General features: G+C 35.0%; 4 protein-coding genes across 4 annotated transcripts in view; all 4 read left to right on the top strand.

Annotated features, from left to right (window-relative positions):
- The window catches only part of LOC130999825 (tubulin gamma-1 chain), a 31628-nt gene extending 15795 nt beyond the window's left edge, over window positions 1-15833 (top strand). Inside the window, exon 12 of the mRNA XM_057925492.1 lies at window positions 15660-15833. The gene's annotated coding sequence lies outside the window, so the exon portion shown is untranslated. The remainder of the gene's footprint in view (window positions 1-15659) is intronic.
- On the top strand, window positions 7196-10165 carry LOC130997045 (putative disease resistance protein RGA3). Its single transcript, XM_057922325.1, has one exon. It carries the CDS (start codon window positions 7262-7264, stop codon window positions 10163-10165), a length of 2904 nt encoding a protein of 967 aa, XP_057778308.1. The 5' UTR covers window positions 7196-7261.
- Window positions 15834-16885: 1052 nt separating the features above from the next.
- LOC130997044 (putative disease resistance protein RGA4) lies at window positions 16886-17458 on the top strand. The gene has a single exon (XM_057922324.1). It carries the CDS (start codon window positions 16886-16888, stop codon window positions 17456-17458), a length of 573 nt encoding a protein of 190 aa, XP_057778307.1.
- A 169-nt stretch (window positions 17459-17627) lies between these two features.
- Window positions 17628-19622, top strand: LOC130997043 (putative disease resistance RPP13-like protein 1). The gene has a single exon (XM_057922323.1). The coding sequence runs from the start codon at window positions 17628-17630 to the stop codon at window positions 19620-19622; it is 1995 nt and encodes a 664-aa protein (XP_057778306.1).
- Window positions 19623-23259: the final 3637 nt, after the last annotated feature.

Genomic DNA, 23259 nt, shown 5'->3' with positions numbered 1-23259 from the left:
GTAAATTCTTGAGCTTGCATCACTCATCCAATTCTACTGCTTTGCTATCTCTCTCACTCAATTTCTGTCTTTCTCTCTCTAAGTTATCAGCACAAAAGAATGGAAGGAGAAGCTGCTGCCGCCGTCCTTGAAGACGTGGCGTTCGACGCCGACAATGTTTTGGATGAAATTAACTATCATAATCTCTCCAAACAAATCAAGTCCGCCGAACCCAAGGGCCTTGATTTCTTATCATTGAAGCTAATTTCACTTGATTCTTCTCGCATTCAAATGGTGAGATTGAAGTAATCTTATTATCGAGGATAAAAATACTCAATCATGTAAAGTAAACGGTTCTTAAGTTAATTTTGCTTTATTCTTATCTATTGAAGCGGTGGAATTGAAGAAATTATACTCTTAAATAAAAATAATATTTAATAATATATTTTATCATTTATGTAAAGTAATATCCATATATCAATTTAACTTGCCCAATCAAATTCTGGCCAAACTCTAATATATATACTCCATTTACTATATACATTGATTGCACTCCTAATAGAGACCCAATTTCTCTCTCTACCTGAATCAAACTTGACAAGTCCAACTCAAGAATAGAGAAGGCCTCTCTCTCATTCCAAATTTCCAAGCACATTGATTTTTTTTTTTTTTTTGAACAAGTATGTGCCATTTTTTCTTACTTTTTACTTAAATAATCAGTTTTTAGTAGTCCTTATGTTCTGCTATAGAGTATGCGCCGCTACTCGCTAGCTTTTGTACTATTTTGATTAATTAATGACAAGATAGTTTTGGTATTGCTGCCTTGTTCATAAAAACAATTCGTTTCATTTAAACATATCACTATTATCGACTCCCTCAATCCCACGAATCTTGACACGTTTGGTTTTGGTACGAGAATTAAGGAAATGTAGATTAGTGTTTTAAATATGTAGATAATACAGTATAAAAGTGATAAAATAGGAAAAAGACGATAATAAAAGTGATAAAGTACGAACTGAGTATAAATTAACAAATAATAAACTCAGAAGGTTAAGACAGCACGTGCTCACACAAAAACATAGTACCCTAAAAAAAACATGTGTGTAGACTGTAGAGATGATTTTTAAATCTAATTAAACAGTTAATCAGAGAAATCTTCAGCAAGCTTTTTGTTCGCATTAGTGAAGATCAATCTTGTGGGAATCTGCTGGAAATTTTATTACTCTATGAATGAAAGTGTGCGCGTTTATGACATGGGTTTTGGGAAACAGATCTTCTTAGAAAAGCAGACAAGAAAAAGGAGTTGCAGCTAATTAATTCAACACATAATTAATGTATTCATATCATAGTCTGTATTATCTCTACTAATAAAATTAATGAACTCTTATTGGCTTAAAGCCCCTTAATTTGAACATTCATTAGCTAATGATGAATCAGCGTATCACTTTTTGAACCTTATTGTTGAGTTTTCATCGTCAGAGTTGCTTGCCTATAATTATTGAGTTTTCGTTTTCGGAGTGGTTGAGAAATAATGAGGGAGAATTATTTGTTACTGTGACTCTGTGAGTCTTGCTCATACATTTTGAGGTCCGGGCCCATTTTGTTCAGATAAAAACTTCTTCCATTTTGTGTCTCTAAATTCTGTTTTCTCTTAAAAACTCCTTGATTTTTAGTATTTTTCAAAAAATATTTATTATGTAAAATTTGGTGATGGAAAGATGATTCATCGCATCGGAGTCTAACGAAAAATATTTTTATTTTATTTTTTTATGTTTTTTCAACCTAGGCATCAAAATAATATCGTTTTGTGGTGATTAACAATGACCAAAGATAGAAAGAGTGTCATTTAATTTTATTTTATTTTTACACCTAGAAGTAGTATTATGTAAAACGTGAAAAGGAAGAATGTACAATTTTCTTGTCTTTAATTGGAAAAAAACGCATTATATAGAGTTAGTATATAAATTTCTACGTAACCAATTTATAAAGATAGCATATTTATATATTTTAATACGTTTACCACATTGTTAAAATATTAACTAAATACTACATTCAACATTTTTTTACTCCCTCCGCCCTCATAAAATGTATTCAATTTGTTATTTTTGTTCCTCTTCATAAAATCAATCTAATTTATTTTTGGTGAGTTTTCCACTCACAATAAAATGAGATCCTAAGAAACTATTATTTCATTCACAACATATTTAATTATTTTATTAAAATTTAGTACCATTTATAAATAATTACTTTTTATAAGGATACTACCCACCAAAACATTTATCAATTAAGGCTGCATTTACTTTGATAGATAAATTTATCCATGGAAAATGATGGATAACATAAATTTATGGCTTTAAATGTCTCCTTCATTTTCCAACATTTGATACAAAAGAGATGCTCACCATATTTTTTTCCTTATTTTCACTTCAAAGATGAATAATATTATCTCTATATTTTTAGTGTGATAATATTATTCATCCTTAAAGTGAAAATAAAGAAGAAAAAATTATGAGCATCTCTTTTGTGTCAAAAGTTGGAAAATGAATGAAATACTTAAGCGCATAAATTTGTGTTATCCATCATTTTCTATGGATAAATTTATCCATCAAAGTAAACGCAGCCTAACTGGTCAAAGTCATAGTACAAAAAAAGTGTCGGCAAAGATTGAAATATAAAAAATGAAAAAAAAAAAAACAACAACATTTTGAATGAATTAAAGGCTGTAAACTCTTCAGCTTGCATCACTCATCCAATTCTCTCTCTCTCACTGAATTTTACTGTTTCTCTCTCTAAGTTATCAGCTACCACAAAGCAAGGAAGCAGCAGCTGCTACGGCCGTCCTTGAAGCGAAGGTGAAGATGAATTTCGATTCTGCTTGTTGATTGTGTGTAGTGAATTTTGAGATTTTTTTTCTTCTTTTTTTTGGTGTTTCCTTTTGTATTAATTAACATGCATGTTTGCCTATGGAAATCAATCATTTCCTCGTGTGATATATTACTCTATTCAATTGTGTGTGCCAAAAATTCAACACATTTTGAAACAAGTAGTGAAAGTTTAGATTTTGCTCTTATGAGATTTGATACTTTGAGTTTTGCTCGTATATTTTGAGGTATGCTACATATATTTTGATGATAGAGTTTTCACAATTCTTACAATAACAAATTTTTATTTGGATTATGCCTATGTTATATACTCATTATGTCCATTTTCCAAAGGTTAAGAGTTCAAATCCTATAGCTCACATTCTAAATACTCATCATGTCCATGAAATTATAGTGTTGTTTGTGAGCAATGGGTTTAATAGATTGTCACAGATATGTATAAAGTGGGGAAAGAGTCCCATTAAAATTGAGTTGTGAAAGAGATCTATTATATTTGATGTGTTAAATAATTGCCTTTTTTTTATAAATACTATCAGGCTGCGTTTACTTTGATGGATAAATTTATCCATGGAAAATGATGGATAACATAAATTTATGCCTTGAAATCTCTCATTTCATTTCCAACATTTGACACAAAAGAGATAATCATCATTTTTTCTTCCTTATTTTCACTTCAATGATAGATAATATTATTCACTCAAAAATGGATGGATAACATTATCTATCCTTGAAGTGAAAATAAAGAAGAAAAAATTGTGAACATCTCTTTTGTGTCAAATGTTGGAAAAAAAAAGGAAACATTTTAAGACATAAATTTTTGTTATACATCTTTTTCCATGGATAAATTTATCTATCAAAGTAAACGCAGACTCAGAGATGACGTGTATCCGCGCGTAAAGGTAAATTATTTTATTAAATAATTTTTTATGAGTATAATCATTTCATTTTATAGTATTTCATATGTTGATAGAGATGATGGTCGCCTATTGGGTTTTATTAATTATTAGTTGCTAATTTTATTTATTTCTTAGGATTGTTGCGTATTCTTTATTTAATACTCCCTTCGTCCACGAAAGAACTTCCTATTTTTCTATTTCGGGACGTCCACGAAAGAACTTCCTACTTTTTCCTATTTTGGGACAATACCCCACCACTTAAAAAATACTCCCCTTTTAAGACAATTCCCACCACTCAAATAACATTAATTAAAACAACACAATAAATTATTAATACTTTTTCACAATTCCCAATACACTTTACAACTTTTTCTCCACTCTCAATACACTATACAACATTTTATTAAAACCCGTGTCACTCCCTCCTAGGAAGTTCTTTCATGGACGGAGGGAGTAGTTAGGTTTATAAGGCCTTGGGCCTCGTTCCAGTAGTAGGGTTCTGTTCTTTAAATAGTTAAGTTTTTCTGGAGTTAGGGTTTTATCTCAGAAAATTCATTGTTTGACTTGTAATAGGACATTATCATCTGTCCTCCCATATTTATGCACCTTTTTTTTTGGTACATCTTCCAAATTTATGCACCATATTTTTGGACATTATCTCACATAATTTTACTTGTAACTTACATCATTTACTCACAATCTACTTAATAATATACTTCATGTTCAACTTTTTTTTATATCGCTTTTGACACAGATTTTCAAGCTATAAATATTTGCCGGTGAGGATTAGTAATTTGTATTTAGTGTTTATATTTTCATATCGCGGTATATGGATTGAAACATGCATGAATATTCTTCACACCTTTAAAGTCAAAATGATACTTTAACCTATAAGTATAACACCAATAGAATAAACCTTCTGAACATAAATATATAACTTCTACTAAAGTTATAAATTTAAGAGGTAATATATGAAATTGGCCACTATCTATTCTATATTAAATTTAAAAACTAGTTTATCTAATAAAAACTTTAAAATGTAACCAATTTTTATATAAAAATACTAATTTACCCTTAACATAAAAATTAAAAAATTGGCCAGACACCTCTTTCTTTCTCTCAATGCGTGACTAGCACTCTGTTCTCTCTTTCCACCATCTTCTCTCTAGATATTTTCTTCTCTCTCCATATTTCTTCACACCAAAGAGTCACGATGGCAATTGCATTCATAAAAAAATCTATAAACAATGACGTAACATTTTCTTCAAACTCTCTCTTTCATTGGAAAATTGTCTTCTACACATCATCTCCTGCAATGCTTCACTTTTGCTTGTGTGGCTACAAGAGTCTCAAACAAATTCTCGAATTATTGTTCTTCCTTTTTTTTTTTTGCTTTGTTGTTTCCTTTCATATCTCACCTCAAACTTTTGGTTGTATGCTTATTCTTCGTCGTCCCTCGCGTTGTCTCTTCCGACTACGAATCGTTGCGATGACGGAGCAAATCTGCTCCATTCCTCTAACGTTGATTTCTCCATTTCTTTTGTTTTTTTTTTCTTTTGTCAGTAATGATTTGTGAATTTTATTGGAGAGATTTGATCGATTAAAAGAGAAAGGAATTTTGGATAATTGATTAATGTTCTTGAATTCACAACCAAATTTATGAATTTCACGACTTAATGTTTTTAAATTCACAACTAGATTTATAAATTCACAACTTAATATTCTTTAATTCACAATCAGATCTATAAATTCACAACTTAATGTTCTTGAATTCACGATCACATCTATGAATTCACAACTTAATATTTTTGAATTCACAATCACATCTATGAATTTACGATCAGATCTATGAATTCACAACTTAATGTTTTTGAAATCACGACTACATTTATGAATTCACAACTTAATATTCTTGAATTCACAACTAAAATTAGAATTCACAATCAACTCGATGAATTCACAACTGAATCGTTAGTGAAACTCGAATTCACAACTAATTATTTTGGTTATGAATTCGAGTTTTAAAAATAGAATTCATAACCAGCTTGATGAATTCACGACTGAATTACTAGTGTTAGTTGTGAATTCGAGTTTTAAATCTCGAGTTTTAAATCTGTGAATTCAAGTAGTCGTGAGTTTGAGTTTTAAAGCTTGAATTCACGACTAACAATATTCGTAGTTGTGAATTCAAGCTTTAAAACTTGAATTTCACGACTAACAATATTTCTATTTGTGAATTTACGCAAATTCACGACTAACACTATTTTTAGTTGTGAATTCAAACTTTAAAACTCAAATTCACAACTATTTGAATTCACAATCAAAATAAATTCTGATTGTGAAATGTGCGAATTTTTTAAAGGAGTAATGTTTTAATTTTTATATGCAAGGGTAAAATGGTAAGTGTGGCTAATTTTTTAAGTTTTTATCTTAGTGGACGGTTTTTAAATTTACGATTTCAAAATGATTATTTTTAAAATCCACTCTAAATTTAATGAGTACAAGTACAGTTCGGTTAACAATCACTTTTTATATATAAAAATAAGGGTTATAAGTGTTTTATGTCTCTAATTTTTTTTTTCTCTTAAAAATTCTTTAAAATATTTGGTGTTTTTAATAAAATATTTTGATATATAAAATTTGATGAAGAAAAAACGATTCATCTCACCAGAGTCTAACATGAACTATTTTTTTAAAAAAAATTTTAACTTAAACATTAAAATGATATCATTATTATGTTTAAATGTAAAAAAAATAAAATAATAATAATAATAATAATATTCTCTCTCATCAGAATGATATCGTTTTGATGCTTAAATGTTATTATCTTCCTCCCAACTCTCCGCTTATTTGGAGAGGAGGATTTTGTGGTGTTTAACGATGACCAAAGATGTCTCCAAGAGGACACCAAGTGGTGCGACCTCCTGTGTGTGAATAGTGAGACCTCGAGTTCAAACCTTATTGCTCCCCCTCCCCAACTCCCTCAAGTAAAAAAAAAATGATGACCAAAGATAGAGAGATTGTTTTTTAATTTTTTTTTCTACAAGTGAAAGTGTTATGTGAAAACGGGAAAAGAAAGAATGTACAATTTTCTTGTCTTTTAATTGGAAAAAACTCATTATAAAGAGTTAATGTATATGATTTCTATGTAACTAATTTATAAAGATATTATATTTATATATTTTAATACGTTTACCACATTGTTCAAATATCTAAATACTACTCCTCTTCATAAAAAAAAAAATAAAAAAAATACTATATTCAGCAATTTTTTATATAAATACTACCCACTAAATCTTTCCTGAGGCACCTAGTCAAAGTCAAAGTATTAAAAAAAAGTGTCAGCAAAGATTGAAATATAAAAATTGAAAAAAGAAATCCATATCTAGAATGAAAGGCTGTAAACTCTTGAGCTTGCATCACTCTGACTCATCCAATTCTACTGCTTTGCTATCTCTCTCACTCAATTTCTCTCTTTCTCTCTCTAAGTTATCAGCACAAACAATGGAAGGAGGAGCTGCTTCCGACGTCCTTCAAGTTCTAGTTCAAAACCTCATCGACCTCTCCAAGAAAGAGATCTCTCAGATCCGAGGTCTCGACAAAGATGCAGCAAAGCTAGCTGAGAGTCTCGACGTGATCAAAAATTTCTTGAAGGATGCCGAGACGCGTGACATCATCAGCGATGCTGTCAAGAGCTGGCTGAAGAAGCTTGAAAACGAGGCGTTCGATGCTGACAATGTTTTGGATGAACTCAACTATCATATTCTCTCCAAAAAAATTAAGGCCACCAAACCCATGAAGGCGAAGGTACTATCATCCTTCTCATCATCCTTCAATTCTATTGCGCGTCGGAGAAAAATGGCTGTTAGAATCCAAGAAATCAATGAGAATTTGGAGTCTATTAAGAAAGAGGCCACCGAGCTTGGCCTCGTAGCGAGGCTTGAAAATGAGCCCATCTTGGTTAATACTGCTATTTTTGAAACTGATTCATTCACTGATGATCCTATTTTCATTGGAAGAGAAGATGTTACGTCGAAAATAGTTGAGATGCTTATAAATGGCATCACAACTGATGAACGTGCAGTTTCCATCCTTCCAATTGTGGGGATGGGGGGATTGGGGAAGACGACATTGACTAGGAAAGTCTTCAATCGTCTGAAGGATGAGAGTCGGTTTGGATCGCATTTGTGGGTGCATGTTTCCCCAAATTTTGATGCAATAACTCTTTTCAAGAAAATTCTCAATAACTTGACATCTTATCAAGTTGAAATTGCGAGCAGGGAAGATATTCTTGCAAAGCTTAAAGAAGCTTTGAAAGATAAAACTTATCTTCTTGTGCTTGATGATGTATGGAACCAAGATTGTTTGAAATGGCAAGATTTTATGAATTCTTTTTTGGGAGTTAGTTGTGTCAAGGGAAATGCCATCGTTGTTACTACCAGAAATATGGAGGTGGCTTCAATTGTGAATACACTTCATATACATGAGTTGAAAGGCTTATCGGAGGAAGAGTGCTGGTCGATAATCAGAGCAAAAGCCTTCGGAAAAAAAGATGTTCCATCAGAATTTGAGGCCATTGGGAGAAAGATAGCAAGAAGGTGTCAAGGTTTGCCATTAGCTGCCAACATAGTTGGAGGAGTGCTACACAATAAATCTGAGGGAAAATGGCGTTTAATCCAGGAGAGATGGCTTTCACCAAATGAAGGTGGAGATAATATCACAAAAATATTAAGATTGAGCTTTGATAATTTGTCTCCACCATTACTTAAGAAGTGCTTTGCTTACTGTGCGATGTTTCCTAAAGGCTCTGAAATCATGAAACAAGAATTGATTGAGATGTGGATGGCAGAAGGTTTCCTTCAAGCTGATGGCAGGGATGACATGGAGTCCGTGGGCGAAGAATTTATCAACGTTCTTCTGCACAACTCTTTATTGCAAGTTTCAGAGAGAGATGATGACGGAAATGTAAAAAAGTGTGGCATGCATGATCTTGTGCACGATCTGGCTTGTTCTGTTTCAAGTTCCTCTAACAGTACAGGTGGTAGCAGCCGAGTTCGATACATGATTCTCGGAGACGAATCAAATCGTATCCCAAAAGAAATGGCAAAGTCTTTGCGTACATTACTAATAACATCGGAAGGTGATATTTCTGATATCAACTTCTCAGACTTGGAAAGTTTGCATGTTTTACATCTTCACTCTGAAGATAAAGAGCTGCCAAGTTCGATTCGGAAGTTGATACATTTGAGAGATTTTGACATTTCAAAGACAGAAATTGAATATTTGCCGGATTGGATTGGTGAATTCTTTCACTTGCAGACGTTGAGAGTAGACACGGGATGTTTGGAGAAACTGCCAAGTACGATTAAGTACTTGATTAACTTGAGGCATCTTTATATTAATGAGGATGTAGAGTTGCCTATGGGAATTGGGAGATTAACTTCTCTCCAAACGCTGAAGTACTTTCCAGTGGGCGACAAGAATGGCTGCAAAATTGAAGAGCTCGGAAGTTTGATTAATCTTAAAGGAGAGTTAGAGATTCAGAATCTGGAAAGGGTTCATGACAAGGAAGAGGCTGGAAAAGCCAATTTATTCAAAAAGTCAAAAATATTGAAGTTGTGTTTGACATGGAATAGAGGCAGAAGAGAAGGTGAAAGAAATGATGAGGATGTATTGGAAGGCCTTCAACCTCACTCGGATCTGAAGGTGTTAAAGATGCACAGATTCAATGGGAAAAGATTTCCATCATGGACTGAGAAGATGTCAGTTCGAGATGCGCCTCAAGGCTCTTGGCTGCTACTTAACAAGTTAATGTCGTTAGAACTCTCTTGGTGCGGAGAATGTGAAGAGATCCCAATGTTGGGGCACTTGCCCAATCTCAAGTCCCTTAAGCTGATAGGATTGAGCAATGTGAAGTGTATAAATTCATCATTCTACGGAATGGTGAACAACGACACACGCATTGTTTTTCCAGCTCTCGAAGACCTCATATTGGATAAAATGCCTAAGCTGGCAGAGTGGGTAGAAATAGAAATTTCAGATGGAAGTGAAGTGAAGCTATTTCCTCGCCTCCAACATTTGGAAATTACTTTTTGTGAACAATTGAAGAGTGTTCCAAGTCTTGTCTCGTCATGCCTTCAACATTTGGAGATTGATGGAATCGGTGTGGAATGTCTGCCAGCTGATTGGTTATTGAGTAACAGCGAGACTCTCTCTAAATTGGTTATATTTAACTGCCCGAATTTGAGAGAAGAAGAATCAGAAGGAAGAAGCTTCACAATCACATCCCTCCCTAAATTCCCTCGTCTAACAGATTTGAGCATCCACAACGTTCCTAAGTTAAGTTTGGAGACTGTGGATGCAATGCGGCGCCTCGAAGTTGATGGCCACAAATTCATTCACCCGTGACGGTGAGTATCAATATCTTTTGCTAGAAACAGTTGTATGTGTATTTTATTTGAAAATGAAATTCTAATTATTAGAAATTGAAGTAGCCTACTAAAATCTATTATCTTATTTTATGGAGTTTCTAATTCAGTTGCTCTTCTTAGTTTGGGGATTGTTGTTCCACTTTCAATTTTATTTATATTTTTATATATTTTTCTCTAATTTCAACTTTGAATGCTTTAGTTAGATTTTGTAATTCTGAATTAGGGTTCATTCCATCTAATCAGGGTATATAATTATTTTTTATAATTTAATTTCTCTTTATTAGTTAATAATAGGTTGAAATTTTTTAAATTATGCTATATAATTTTATAAAAATTTACTTTTTTGAAATAAATTAACAATAATTCATAGTATTGTGTAATTTTATTTTTATAAAAAGTATTATTAAAATAATAGATATAAGAATGGAATATGGTGACATGCATAAAATTGTGGGGCTTAGTTTGGTGTTCCACTTCATCTCAATATGCTTAAACATGCAATAGTAGATTAATTATTTTGAGTTTTTTTACTACTTTTTTACAGCAAATCGTCAATTCAGTTTTTTTCCATTAATTCTTCTTTGTGCTGTTGATACAGTTGATTCTGAAGAGACTGAAAGAGAAAAAAGTGAAAGGGAACAAAGTGAAACAGAAGAAAGTGAAACGAGGAAATAGTTGTGTTTAACTTTGAGGTGCCTCTAAAGAATTAGGAGGTGAAGCAAGCCATCTAGTGAAGAAGGAATAAGTAAAGTGAGTATCCATTTTCTCCATGATGACTTGCTCAACCTCGTTTCATAATTTTTTTGTAATTTCCATATATAATCTTTGTTTGAACTTTAGTTAATAGGATTATTATGTCTAGCTAGGGTTGAAGAAGATGCATGTTTGGATACCAATTTGTTTCACAATTGATATGATTCTGACAAAAATTCAGATAGCATTGTTCAATCCAATCCCAGCAAAAAGGGAGAAGGAAAGAATAATAAGAATAAAAACAAGCCAAAGAAAGGGAAAGAGGGTAAGACAAATAGGTAGCCAGCTTTTTCCATTTCTTGATGAATGAATGCCTATTTCTTGTGTTTGAATGTTGAGGTATGCTAGCTTGAATTTGATGAAATGGTGTTGGGGGTTGTATCAGTTGTATCAATATATATGGTTTCATGGTGTAATTATTAAAGAAGACAAATGATGAAGACAAGAAAGAAACATGTGTTGATGAAGATTGTCTACTTTTCAGGTGGATTTGGAAGTCTCATTCTGTTTAAGATAAAAGAGTTTCCATTTGATGTCAGCCGCTTAGTCGATGATTTAGTATTTGAACGCATCTCGAAATCAGTTGAGTGTCTCAACTGATTGTCGAGTCGAGCTTGAGCTCAGCTTATACTTCAATCAATTGGCTTACAAGGCTTATTTTCAGCTAAGTTGAATCCAAGCTTGAGCTTAGATTGGCCTACTAGGGGTAATAACTGTAAAGCTCCTATTGAGCCATTTTGAGTTTTGTTAAACATTTTCTAATAGAATCAAATAAATTTCAAGATGACATGAGGATATATGAGATCCATTAATATAATTTGTGTAGGACTAAATGTCAATCTCTCAAGCATGTGTCTATTGTTCTGTTTTTTATGATTTTTTTTCTTCAAAAGCTATTAATTTTATTTCATTAATTATATCCAACACTCCAGAGTCCAGCTTTATTGCAGGTTGTTTATTGTTTTAACTCCATAGATTAATCATTGGCTGCAGTGAGTATGATTCTAAAGCCATGGCAAAGATAGGGGAGCATTTGAAGAGCATGGAGGCGAGGCGGCCTCAACTAGAGGCGCTAACGAGCTTGCTCGTGGGGAAGAACGACGACAGTGTAGTTGCTGACTGTGAAGAGAAGGATGATGACAAAAATTCAGACAGCAATGTTGAAGATGAAGATAGTGAAATAGAGGATTCAGCAGTTGTGGAAAGTTGAACCCAATCCCAGCAATAAGGGAAAAGAAATGTATGAGAAGAAAAACTCAATTTCTGAATATGTCAATACTCAAATTGAAATTTCATCCCCCAATTTCTTTCGGTCGCCGGATTGTTGAGTTGGAGTCTGTGTGGATTAATTAACCCATATAATATTCATGTTACGATGTTGTTTGTAATAGAATTGCCGAATACTGAAAACGATAGTGTAGATATAGGATATCATCCCTTTATAATTTGAAAAGATAAAAAAATTAATTGAAATTCTACGAAACAACTTCGTTTAGGCCTCATAAAAACGGCGTTGTCTTTACTAATTCTTAAGTTCCAATTCAGCACTGCGATGATTGAAAAAAAAATTGGGGAGATGGAATTGCAAAAATTGAAAAGACAGTAATTCAATTTGTCACATTTCAAAAATCACGTTTAAATTGCAATTTCAAAATAGTTCGTGATTTTATTTATCAAAACCCCCGTCGTATAACATAACAAAGTTGCATCACATTAGAACCTTACAAGTAAGTTCTAACTCATGTGGCAGGGCAGGATGTTTGGTTTTACTTTATCAACTGCATGTTTATCTTAGTTTTAATAATCAGACGAAAGTAGTAATAAGACTTCAATTTTCATGGACGAAGGTAATATATATATTCTCAATATATGTGTTTTCATTGTGCAAGTATTGAAGAACGAAACATGGTTGAATCATCAAGCATGTGTTGATAAAGAAGGAATGAAGATTCACATCTTCTCCATCTTCAATGTTTGAGCAATCTTATTAGACAAACAATATGCCGTTGATTGAATCATGATCATTGGATTAACACCAACAGCTCCCGGCAGCACACTCGCATCACACACAAACAGCCCCTTTGCCTCCCAACTTTCCCCATTCTCATCAACTGCACCTTCCTCTTCATCCACCTCCATTCTGCAGCTCCCCATCTGATGCGCCGAGCAATACGTCGTCCACTCCCTCGACATCGCCCTCGGCCCCTCCCCCGCCACCACGGTGTCGAGAAACTCCTCCACCTCCCTCTCCCCGACCCCCTCGCACCTCAACCTCTGCCCGTCGCTCTGATGCGTGCCCACCTCGACCGCCCCGGCCGCCACCAGTATCCTCAGCGCCCGGCGCAGCCCCGCCCTCATGTTCTCCCTGTCGTAATCGCCAGAAACGTCGTACTTGATCCGGCCCCGCCTCATTACCTCCCCGGCTCCCCTGTCTCTGATCATCGAGAACAGGTGAGCCGTCCGGGAGTATCTCGTCAACCTCTTCTTCACCTCCGCCCCCGACTCCCACCGGCACAGGGCCGCGAACGACCCTGGCCCGAGGATCGGGGACTCTATGATGGCCCTTACACTACTATTGAAACTTTCTAACTATCAGATTAGTTAAGCAGTTATAGGAGTAATTATCGTGTGCATGCAAGTGCATGCAACCATGGATGTATCCTCTTCAATGTATAAATACATGAGTAAAGATCTATGGAAGCTTTGATTCTGGACATAATTTGCAGAGTAGACATTAGTAGGTTGAGTATTGAAAGCAGTAGGAGGTATATTTCCACTAGTAATAGCTTGGTTGTGGATACGGATTTCATGTGTCTGCAATACAAACTGAAGTTCATGTAGTGTCAACTCTTCACATCTGGATTGAAGGAAGACACTAACACTCTCAAATTCTGTAAAAGGAAGATCAAAACTTCCATAGATCTTTACTCGTGTATTTATACATTGAAGAGGATACATCCATGGTTGCATGCACTTGCATGCACACGATAATTACTCTTATAACTGCTTAACTAATCTGTTATACAAGACTAACTAATCTAACTTTCTAACTATCAGATATTGAAACTTTCTAACTGTCAGATATTATTTCAATAACTACCATCATCAGCAACCACTTTGTGCAGGGACGTGATGATGCCTCCATCGTAGATCTTGCTCGGAATCTCCAAACCTTCCTCCAAAAAAATACCCCCACGCCATCAGCACCGGATGCAGGTGGAGATTCCGGCCGATGTTAGGGTTACGCAAGCAGCTCACGATCAAGAGAGGCGGCGTTAACTTGTTTTAGAGTAGCACTTCTATATCTATAGAAACAGTTGTCTAAAACATTCTCTGCTTTGAACATTTTTTTTAACTTCATTCGTGATAGTTTACAGAGAATACGGGAAAGAAAACTTGTTAACTTTATTGAATGGGGCCCTGCTAGCATCCAGGTATGTTTATAGCTTATTTCCCTTTGATTTGAGTTATCAGATCAAGTTATTATCTGATGCTATTTTGCTATTTTGACAGGTTGCTCTGTCCAGGAAGTCTCCTTATGTGCAAACAGCTCACCGTGTAAGATTTTACTTGTTTAGTGTTGTAGATCGACATGCATTATTTGAAATTTGAAGGATCCTAATCATATATCACCCAAGTGCTTATTCTCCAAGTGCTTGAGCCAATATGACAAGCTGAGACAGAGGCAAGCTTTTCTTGATAATTACAGGAATCACCCAATGTTTGCTGTAAGTTCTCCCTCATTTGCTCTGTGTTGATTGTCGTATTTAATCCATGTTTTTGGAACTTATGTTGATTTATAAGACTATTTTATCACCACGACAAGAGAATCTGTTGCATGACAATTGTTCCCAGAGGGTCAGTGTAATGTTGATTTTTCTCCTCTGTGTAAGCAGAACCAGTTGATGACTTGTATAGATTTCATTGGATAACAGAAGCATGCTTGTCTGCTGCTCTCTTTTGATTGAGGGCGGGCATCTAATTAGGTTTCCCACAGTTCTAAATTATCAGCATTGCCTGACTGACACCAGAATGTTGATACATGTTCAGGACAACGATCTTTCAGAATTTGATGAATCGAGAGATATGATTGAGAGTCTTGTCGATGAGTACAAGGCTTGTGAGTCCCCAGATTACATCAAGTGGGGAATGGAGGTGACCATCTGCTTGACTGATCTATTTGTATGTGTCTTCTGTACTCTGAGTCGGCGAAACTAATACCGTCACTATTATTGGTCGCAGGATCCGGACCATCTAATGTCAGGAGAAGGAAATGCTACTGGAACAGTGGATCCAAAGCTAACAGTTTGACTCTCTAACCTTTCTGGTTGGTTTCCTATTTCTCATCCATATACTTATGCAAAACTATCCTGCTTATTTATTTGTTGCTGCAGAAGTGTCTGGTTCTTCATTCAGTTTTTGGGTGGAATATTAGTCAACTGTGCATTGTGTCAATCGATACTTTTAGACCAAAAATAGAGCTCCATTTTACAGCTTAAGAATGACTTTTATGTTTGTAGTCCATGCATCATTCTAGTGTTTGTATTAAGCAGTATGAAAGAAGTCCATTGGAGTCCATCAACAGGAAAAAACCCATTTGTCACACAGCTACCGACATTTGGAGCTTTCGAGTTCTAGGATTTTTGATATTCTTATCATTTCTGTTGTATATTGTCTGTGGATGTGCAACTTAGTCTCTGGAGTTTTGTTTTTGACAGGGAATTGTGCTCTTGCAGTTAAAGCGGAGTAGGGAAGGTGAAGATGAATATCGATTCTGCTTGTTGATCGTGTGTAGTGAAATATGAGATTTTCTTTTTCACTTTTTTTTGGTGTTTCCTTTTGTACTAACTAACATGTTTGCCTATGGAAATCAATCATTTCCTCGTGTGATATATACTCTATTCAATCTTTACATTTAAAACAAGTGGTGAAATTGGCCTTATGAAACCATTGAGTTTTGCTCATATATTTTGAGGTGTTCATATTGTTCAGATAAAAACTTCTTATCGTGAGGATTTTTGCACTGAATCTATATATAATTCACTATATTTGTTGATTGTAGATTTCAGTGCAGTTTATGCAAGAATTTTCACAATTTTTATAATAAGAAATTTTTAAGGCCACCAAACCCATGAAGTGAAAATATATATAATTCACTATATTATAGTGTTGTTTGGGAGCACTGGTTTAATAAATTGTCAGAAAGGGTACCATAATTTTAAGTTTTTTTCATATAATATTTTGCTATATAAAAGTTGGTGACGGAAAGATGATCCATTTCATAAGAGTCTAACATTATTATTATTATTATTATTTTTCATTTTTAACCTAATTATCAAAATGATATCATTTTGATGCTTACGTAGAAAAATTAATTAAAGATTCACTCATTTATCTCTATCTCTAGAATCTTATAAATATCAACTTCTAAATATGTAATTATCTTACTCGCAACACTCGCCTTATTTGGAGAGGAGGATCTTGTGGTGATTAACAATGACCAAAGATAAGAGAGTTTTTTTTTACAAATATAACACACCTTGAAGTATTATGTGAAACGGGAAAAGGATGAATGTATAATTTTTTGTCTTTTAATTTGAAAAAACGCATTATAAAGAGTTAATGTATATAAATTTCTATGCAACCAATTTATAAAGATACCATATTTATATGTTTACCACATTGTTAGAATATTTACTAAATACTATATTCAACAATATTTTAGTATATGAATACTATCCACCAAATCTTTCATGAGCTAACTAGTCAAAGTCAAAAGTGTCGGCAAAGATTGAAATATAAAAAATGAAAAAAGAAAAACCATATCTAGAATGAAAGGCTGAACTCTTGAGCTTGCATCACTCATCCAATTCTTCTACTGCTTTGCTATCTCTCTCACTCAATTTCACTATTTCTCTCTCTAAGTTATCATCACAATTAAAGAATGGAAGGAGGAGCTGCTGCTGCCGTTGAAGTTCTAGTTCAAAACCTCATCGACCTTTCCAAGAAAGAGATCTCTCAAATCCGAGGTCTCGACAAAGATGCAGCAAAGCTAGCTGGGAGTCTCGACGTGATCAAAAATTTCTTGAAGGATGCCGAGACGCGTGAGATCACCAGCGATGCTGTCAAGAGCTGGCTGAAGAAGCTTGAAAACGAGGCGTTCGATGCTGACAATGTTTTGGATGAAATCAACTATCATATTCTCTCCAAACAAATCAAGCCCGCCGAACCCATGAAGGCGAAGGTACTATCATGCTTCTCATCATCCTTCAATTCTATTGCGCGTCGGAGAAAAATGGCTGTTAGAATCCAAGAAATCAATGAGAATTTGGAGTCTATTAAGAAAGAGGCCACCGAGCTTGGCCTCGTAGCGAAGCTTGAAAATGAGCCCACCTTGGTTAATACTGCTATTTTTGAAACTGATTCATTCACTCTTGATCCTATTTTTATTGGAAGAGAAGATGTTACGTCGAAAATAGTTGAGATGCTTGACATCTTGTCAAGTGGAAATTGCTAGCAGGGAAGATATTCTTGCGAAGCTTAAAGAAGCTTTGAAAGATAAAACTTATCTTCTTGTGCTTGATGATGTATGGAACCAAGATGGTTTGAAATGGGAAGATTTTATGAATTCTTTTTTGGGAGTTAGTTGTGTCAAGGGAAATGCCATCGTTGTTACTACCAGAAATATGGAGGTGGCTTCAATTGTGAATACACTTCATATACATGAGTTGAAAGGCTTATCGGAGGAAGAGTGTTGGTCGATAATCAGAGCAAAAGCCTTCGGAAAAAAAGATGTTCCATCAGAATTTGAGGCCATTGGTAGAAAGATAGCAAGAAGGTGTCAAGGTTTGCCATTAGCTGCCAACATAGTTGGAGGAGTGCTACACAATAAATCCGAGGAGAAATGGCGTTTAATCGAGGAGAAATGGCTTTCACCAAATGAAGGTGGAGATAATATCACAAAAATATTAAGATTGAGCTTTGATAATTTGTCTCCACCATTACTTAAGAAGTGCTTTGCTTACTGTGCGATGTTTCCTAAAGGCTCTGAAATCATCAAACAAGAATTGATTGAGATGTGGATGGCAGAAGGTTTCCTTCAAGCTGATGGCAGGGATGACATGGAGTCCGTGGGCGAAGAATTTATCAACGTTCTTCTGCACAACTCTTTATTGCAAGTTTCAAGGAGAGATCTTAATGGAAATGTAGTAAGTTGTGGGATGCATGATCTTGTGCACGATCTGGCTTGTTCTGTTTCAAGTTCGTCTAACAGTACAGGTGGTAGCAGCCGAGTTCGATACATGCTTCTCGAAGACAACTATTGTGGAGACGAATCAAGTCGTATCCCAAAAGAAATGGCAAAGTCTTTGCGTACATTACTAATAACATCGGAAGGTGATATTTCTGATATCAACTTCTCAGACTTGGAAAGTTTGCATGTTTTACGTCTTGACTCTGAAGTTAAAGAGCTGCCAAGTTCGATTCAAAAGTTGATACATTTGAGAGATTTAGACATTTCAAAGACAAGAATTGAAGTTTTGCCGGATTGGATTGGTGAATTCTTTCACTTGCAGACGTTGAGAGTGGACTCACTATGGTTGAAGAAACTGCCAAGTACGATTAAGTACTTGATTAACTTGAGGCATCTTTATATTAACAAGTGGGTAGAGTTGCCTATGGGAATTGGGAGATTAACTTCTCTCCAAACGCTAGAGTACTTTCCAGTGGGCGACAAGAATGGCTGCAAAATTGAAGAGCTCGGAAGTTTGATTAATCTTAAAGGAGAGTTACAGATTTGGAATCTGGAAAGAGTTCATGACAAGGAAGAGGCTGGGAAAGCGAATTTATTCGAAAAGTCAAAAATATTGAACTTGGGTTTGAAATGGGATCGATTTAGAGAAGGTGAAAGAAATGATGAGGATGTATTGGAAGGCCTCCAGCCTCACTCAGATCTGAGGGAGTTACAGATTGATGGATTCAAAGGCAGTAGGTTTCCATTATGGACTCAGAAGATGTCAGTTCGAGATGCGCCTCAAGGCTCTTGGGTGCTACTTAACTACTTAATTGCCTTAAAACTCTCATACTGCTTCGAATGTGAAGAGATCCCAATGTTGGGGCACTTGCCCAATCTCAAGTCCCTTGAGTTGGAAGGATTGAGCAATTTGAAGTGTATAAATTCATCATTCTACGGAATGGTGAACAAGGACACACGCATTGTTTTTCCAGCTCTCGAGACCTTCGGATTGCATGGAATTCCTCAGCTGGCAGAGTGGGCAGAAATAGAAATTTCGGATGGAAGTGAAGTGAAGCTATTTCCTCGCCTCCAACATTTGGAAATCAAGTGGTGTAAACAATTGATGAGTGTTCCAAGTCATGTCTCGTCATGCCTTGAATTTCTGTGGATTGATGGGATCGGTGTGGAATGTCTGCCAGCTGATTGGTTATTGAGTAACAGCGAGACTCTATTGGAGTTGTATATAGAGGAGTGCCCGAATTTGAGAGAAATATCAGATAGGTGGGGAGAAGAAGAATCAGAAGGAAGAAGCTTCACAATCACATCCCTCCCTATATTCCCTCGTCTAAAAGCTTTGCAAATTTATGATGTTCCTAAGTTAAGTGTGGAGACTGTGGATGCAATGCGGCGCCTCCGAATTGATGGATACAAAGACATTAACCCGTGACGGTGAGTATCTATATCTTTTGCTAGAAACAGTTGTATGTGTATTTTATTTGAAAAAAATTCTAATTATCAATATCTTTTGACCCGTGACGGTGACGGTCAGTATCAATATGTTTTCTAGAAACAGTTGCATGTGTATTTTATTTGAAAAAAAAAATCTAATTATTTATATTTTTATATATTTTTCTCTAATTTAAACTTTGAATACTTTAATTTAATTTTGTGATTATTAATTGGGCTTCAGTCCATATAATTAGGGTATATAGTTATTTTTCATCATTTAATTTTACTTTTATTAATTAATAATAGGTTGAAAAATTCAAAATTACGGTGTATAATTTTATAAGAAATTAATTTTTTGAAATAAATATTAAGAATAATTCATAGTATTATAATTTTATTTTATAAAAAATATCAGTATTAAAATAATAGATATAAAAATGAAATATAGTGACATACATAAAATTGAGGGACAATGTATCTCACCCCTTAGTGTGATGTTTCAATTCATCTCAATATGCTTAAACATAAGGAGATTAATTATTTTTAGTTTGTTTACTATATTTACACAGCGGTTATGAGGATGGTGAAAGAAGACGTCAGTCGTGTGCTCAGTGAAGCAAGCGATCTAGTGAAGAAGGAATAAGTGAGTATCCATTTTCCACTTCTTGATAAATGAATGCCTATTTCTTGTGTTTGAATGTTGAGTTAGAACTGAATGTTGAAGATAAAGATAGTGAAACAGAGGATTCAGCAGCTGTGGAATTTGAACCCAATCCCAGCAATAAGGGAAAAGAAATGTATGAGAAGAAACACTCAATTTCTGAATATGTCAATACTCAGTTTGAAATTTCATCCCCCAATTTCTTTCGGTCGCCGGATTGTTGAGTTGGAGTTTGTGTGGATTAATTAACCCATATAATATTCATGTTACGATGTCGTTTGCAATAGAATTGTTGAATACTGAAACCTATAGTGCAGGTACAGGATATCATCCCTTTATAATTTGAAAAGATAAAGAAATTAATTGAAATTCTACTAAACGATTTCGTTTAGGCCTCATAAAAACGGCGTTGTCTTTACTAATTTGTAAGCTCCAATTCAGCACCGCGATGATCGAAAAAAATTTGGGGAGATGAAATCGCAAAAATTGAGAAGACGGTGATTCAATTTGTCACATTTCAAAAATCACGTTTAAATTATAATTTCAAAATAATTCGTAATTTTATTTGTCAAAACCCCTGTCATACAACATAACAAAGTTGCATCACATTAGAATCTTACAAGTAAGTTCTAACTCATGTGGCAGGATGTTTCGTTTTACTTTATCAACTGCATGTTTATCCTATTTTTAATAATCAGACGAAAGTAGTAATAAGACTTCAATTTTCATGGACGTAGGTAATATATCCTCAATATATATGTTTTCATGGTGCAAGTATTAAAGAAAGAAAACATGGTTGAATCATGAAGCATGTGTTGATAAAGAAAAGAATGAAGATTCACATCTGATGCGCCGAGCAATACGTCGTCCACGCCCTCGACATCGCCCTCGGTCCCTCCCCCGCCACCACCATGTCGAGGAACTCCTCAACCTCCCTCTCCCCTACCCCCTCGCACCTCAGCCTCTGCCCGTCGCTCTGATGCGTGCCCACCTCGACCGCCCCGGCCGCCACCAGTATCCTCAGCGCCCGGCGCAGCCCCGCCCTCATGTTCTCCCTATCGAAATCGTCAGAAACGTCGTACTTGATCCGGCCCCGCCTCATGACCTCCCCGGCTCCCCTGTCTCTGATCATCGAGAACAGGTGAGCCGTCCGGAAGTATCTCATCAATCTCTTCTTCACCTCAGCCCCCGACTCCCACGGGCACAGGGTCGCGAACGACCCTGGCCCGAGGATCGGGGACTCTATGATGGCCCGTACACTACCATCATCGGCAACCACTTTGTGCAGGGACGTGATGATGCCTCCATCGTAGATCTTGCCCGGAATCTCCGAACCTTCGCTTTTGTGATTGTGATTGAAGTTGATGTGTTTGTTTTCTTAGAAATGAATGTGCCATCTCCAGTCCACGACGACGACAAGGATAATGGGGAGCAGATTATTTGACTTTGGCTAACTGTTATATTAAGATTCAGTGGGTGATATAGTTCAAATTTCAGGCCTAGGACCACCATTTCGTTGAAAATTGTCGATTACCTTAGTGATAAAGAAATGAGGTTAATAGTGTTTTATGTCCCGAAAATTCAGCGTTTATCATAAAATGTCCCGAACTTTCATTTTCTTCTAAAAAACCCAGAACTTTCAATTTTTTTCACAAAATGTCCTGTTATATAAAATCTGGTGATGAAAAGATGACTTATCTTGCCGAATGAAATATTTTTAAGACCAGTCATTGTTAGAAAACCATATTAGGAACAACTGTTGTTGGAAAACGTTGAAAGTTTTGGGATTTTTGTCATCTTTCTGTCACTAGATTTTGTATACCGGGACATTTTGTGGAAAAAATTGAAAGTTCAGGGTTTTCTCGGAAAAAAATGAAAGTTCGAGACATTTTATGGAAAACGCTGAAAGCTCGGGATATAAAAATACTATTAGCCTAAAGAAATGTATGCCCTCTACTTGCAGGGGAATGATATTTATGTATATTGAGAATGTCAGGCTTACCCTCATTGCCTCATAATAGGAAGATATTCTTTGACAAAGCCTAGAAATCCCCCTTCTTCTTGCAATTTAATGTGCATATATTGCTGGTTCTTAATAAAAATTTTAGAAGATGTCAAGGATCCCATTGTAGAAGGACACATGAAGAAACCAAGTGTTCGTATCCAAAGTTATCATCTTTTTCCAAGAAAATCACTATCTACTTTGGGTACACATGATGTATCATAGATTCTGACTTTTCTTTTTTACTTGGTGAATCTTGATGAAGGTCAATTAGAAGTTGTGAATGCTTTTGCGTTGTTGAGTTGATTTGTTCAAATAATCTGTTGTTCCTCTTTTAATACAGACATAAGGCTTGTTGGGCTTATCTGGAAACTGAGTTGAGATGGGCCTTGATGATTTAAGCCCATTAAAATTTCTATGTATTGATCCACCACGATGGGTAGTGGGCCTTTTTAGGCCGCATCTTTTCGAGCAATAATATTAGTTAAAAATGTTAATCTAGTGGGTCCCAATAGAATATTATTGTATTTTATTTCATTCACTAAACTCATGCCGTAACTGCAAATAATTATAATAGTGTAAACAGCTAAAAAAAAGTTCTCTTACATTACTATTGTGTGTGTTTACTTCTAAAAAATAATAATAAAATAAACACAAAAGCTTTAAAAAGTAAAGGCAAAATTGAAATTTAATTTTATTAAAGATAAATTCATGAAATAATCTAATACAAGTATGAATTAGTTGTATTCGAATTTTTTTAATAGAAGAAACAAATTATTTTAAATACGGCGTAACGGTGGATTTCAATATGAGATATTTGACATCATACATTAATCATTGGGATTTCAATCGTACTTAAGGGATTTTTAAGGGAAAAATTCAACACACTCTAAAACAAGAAGTGAGTTTAAATTTGGTCTCATGAGACCATTGCGAGTTGAATATTTGATATTTTGAGTTTTGCTCAAACAT

The sequence above is a fragment of the Salvia miltiorrhiza genome, chromosome 8 (assembly GCF_028751815.1).
Source record: "Salvia miltiorrhiza cultivar Shanhuang (shh) chromosome 8, IMPLAD_Smil_shh, whole genome shotgun sequence".
NCBI classification, from domain to species: domain Eukaryota; kingdom Viridiplantae; phylum Streptophyta; class Magnoliopsida; order Lamiales; family Lamiaceae; genus Salvia; species Salvia miltiorrhiza.
This window is presented reverse-complemented; position numbering and strand designations above follow the sequence as displayed.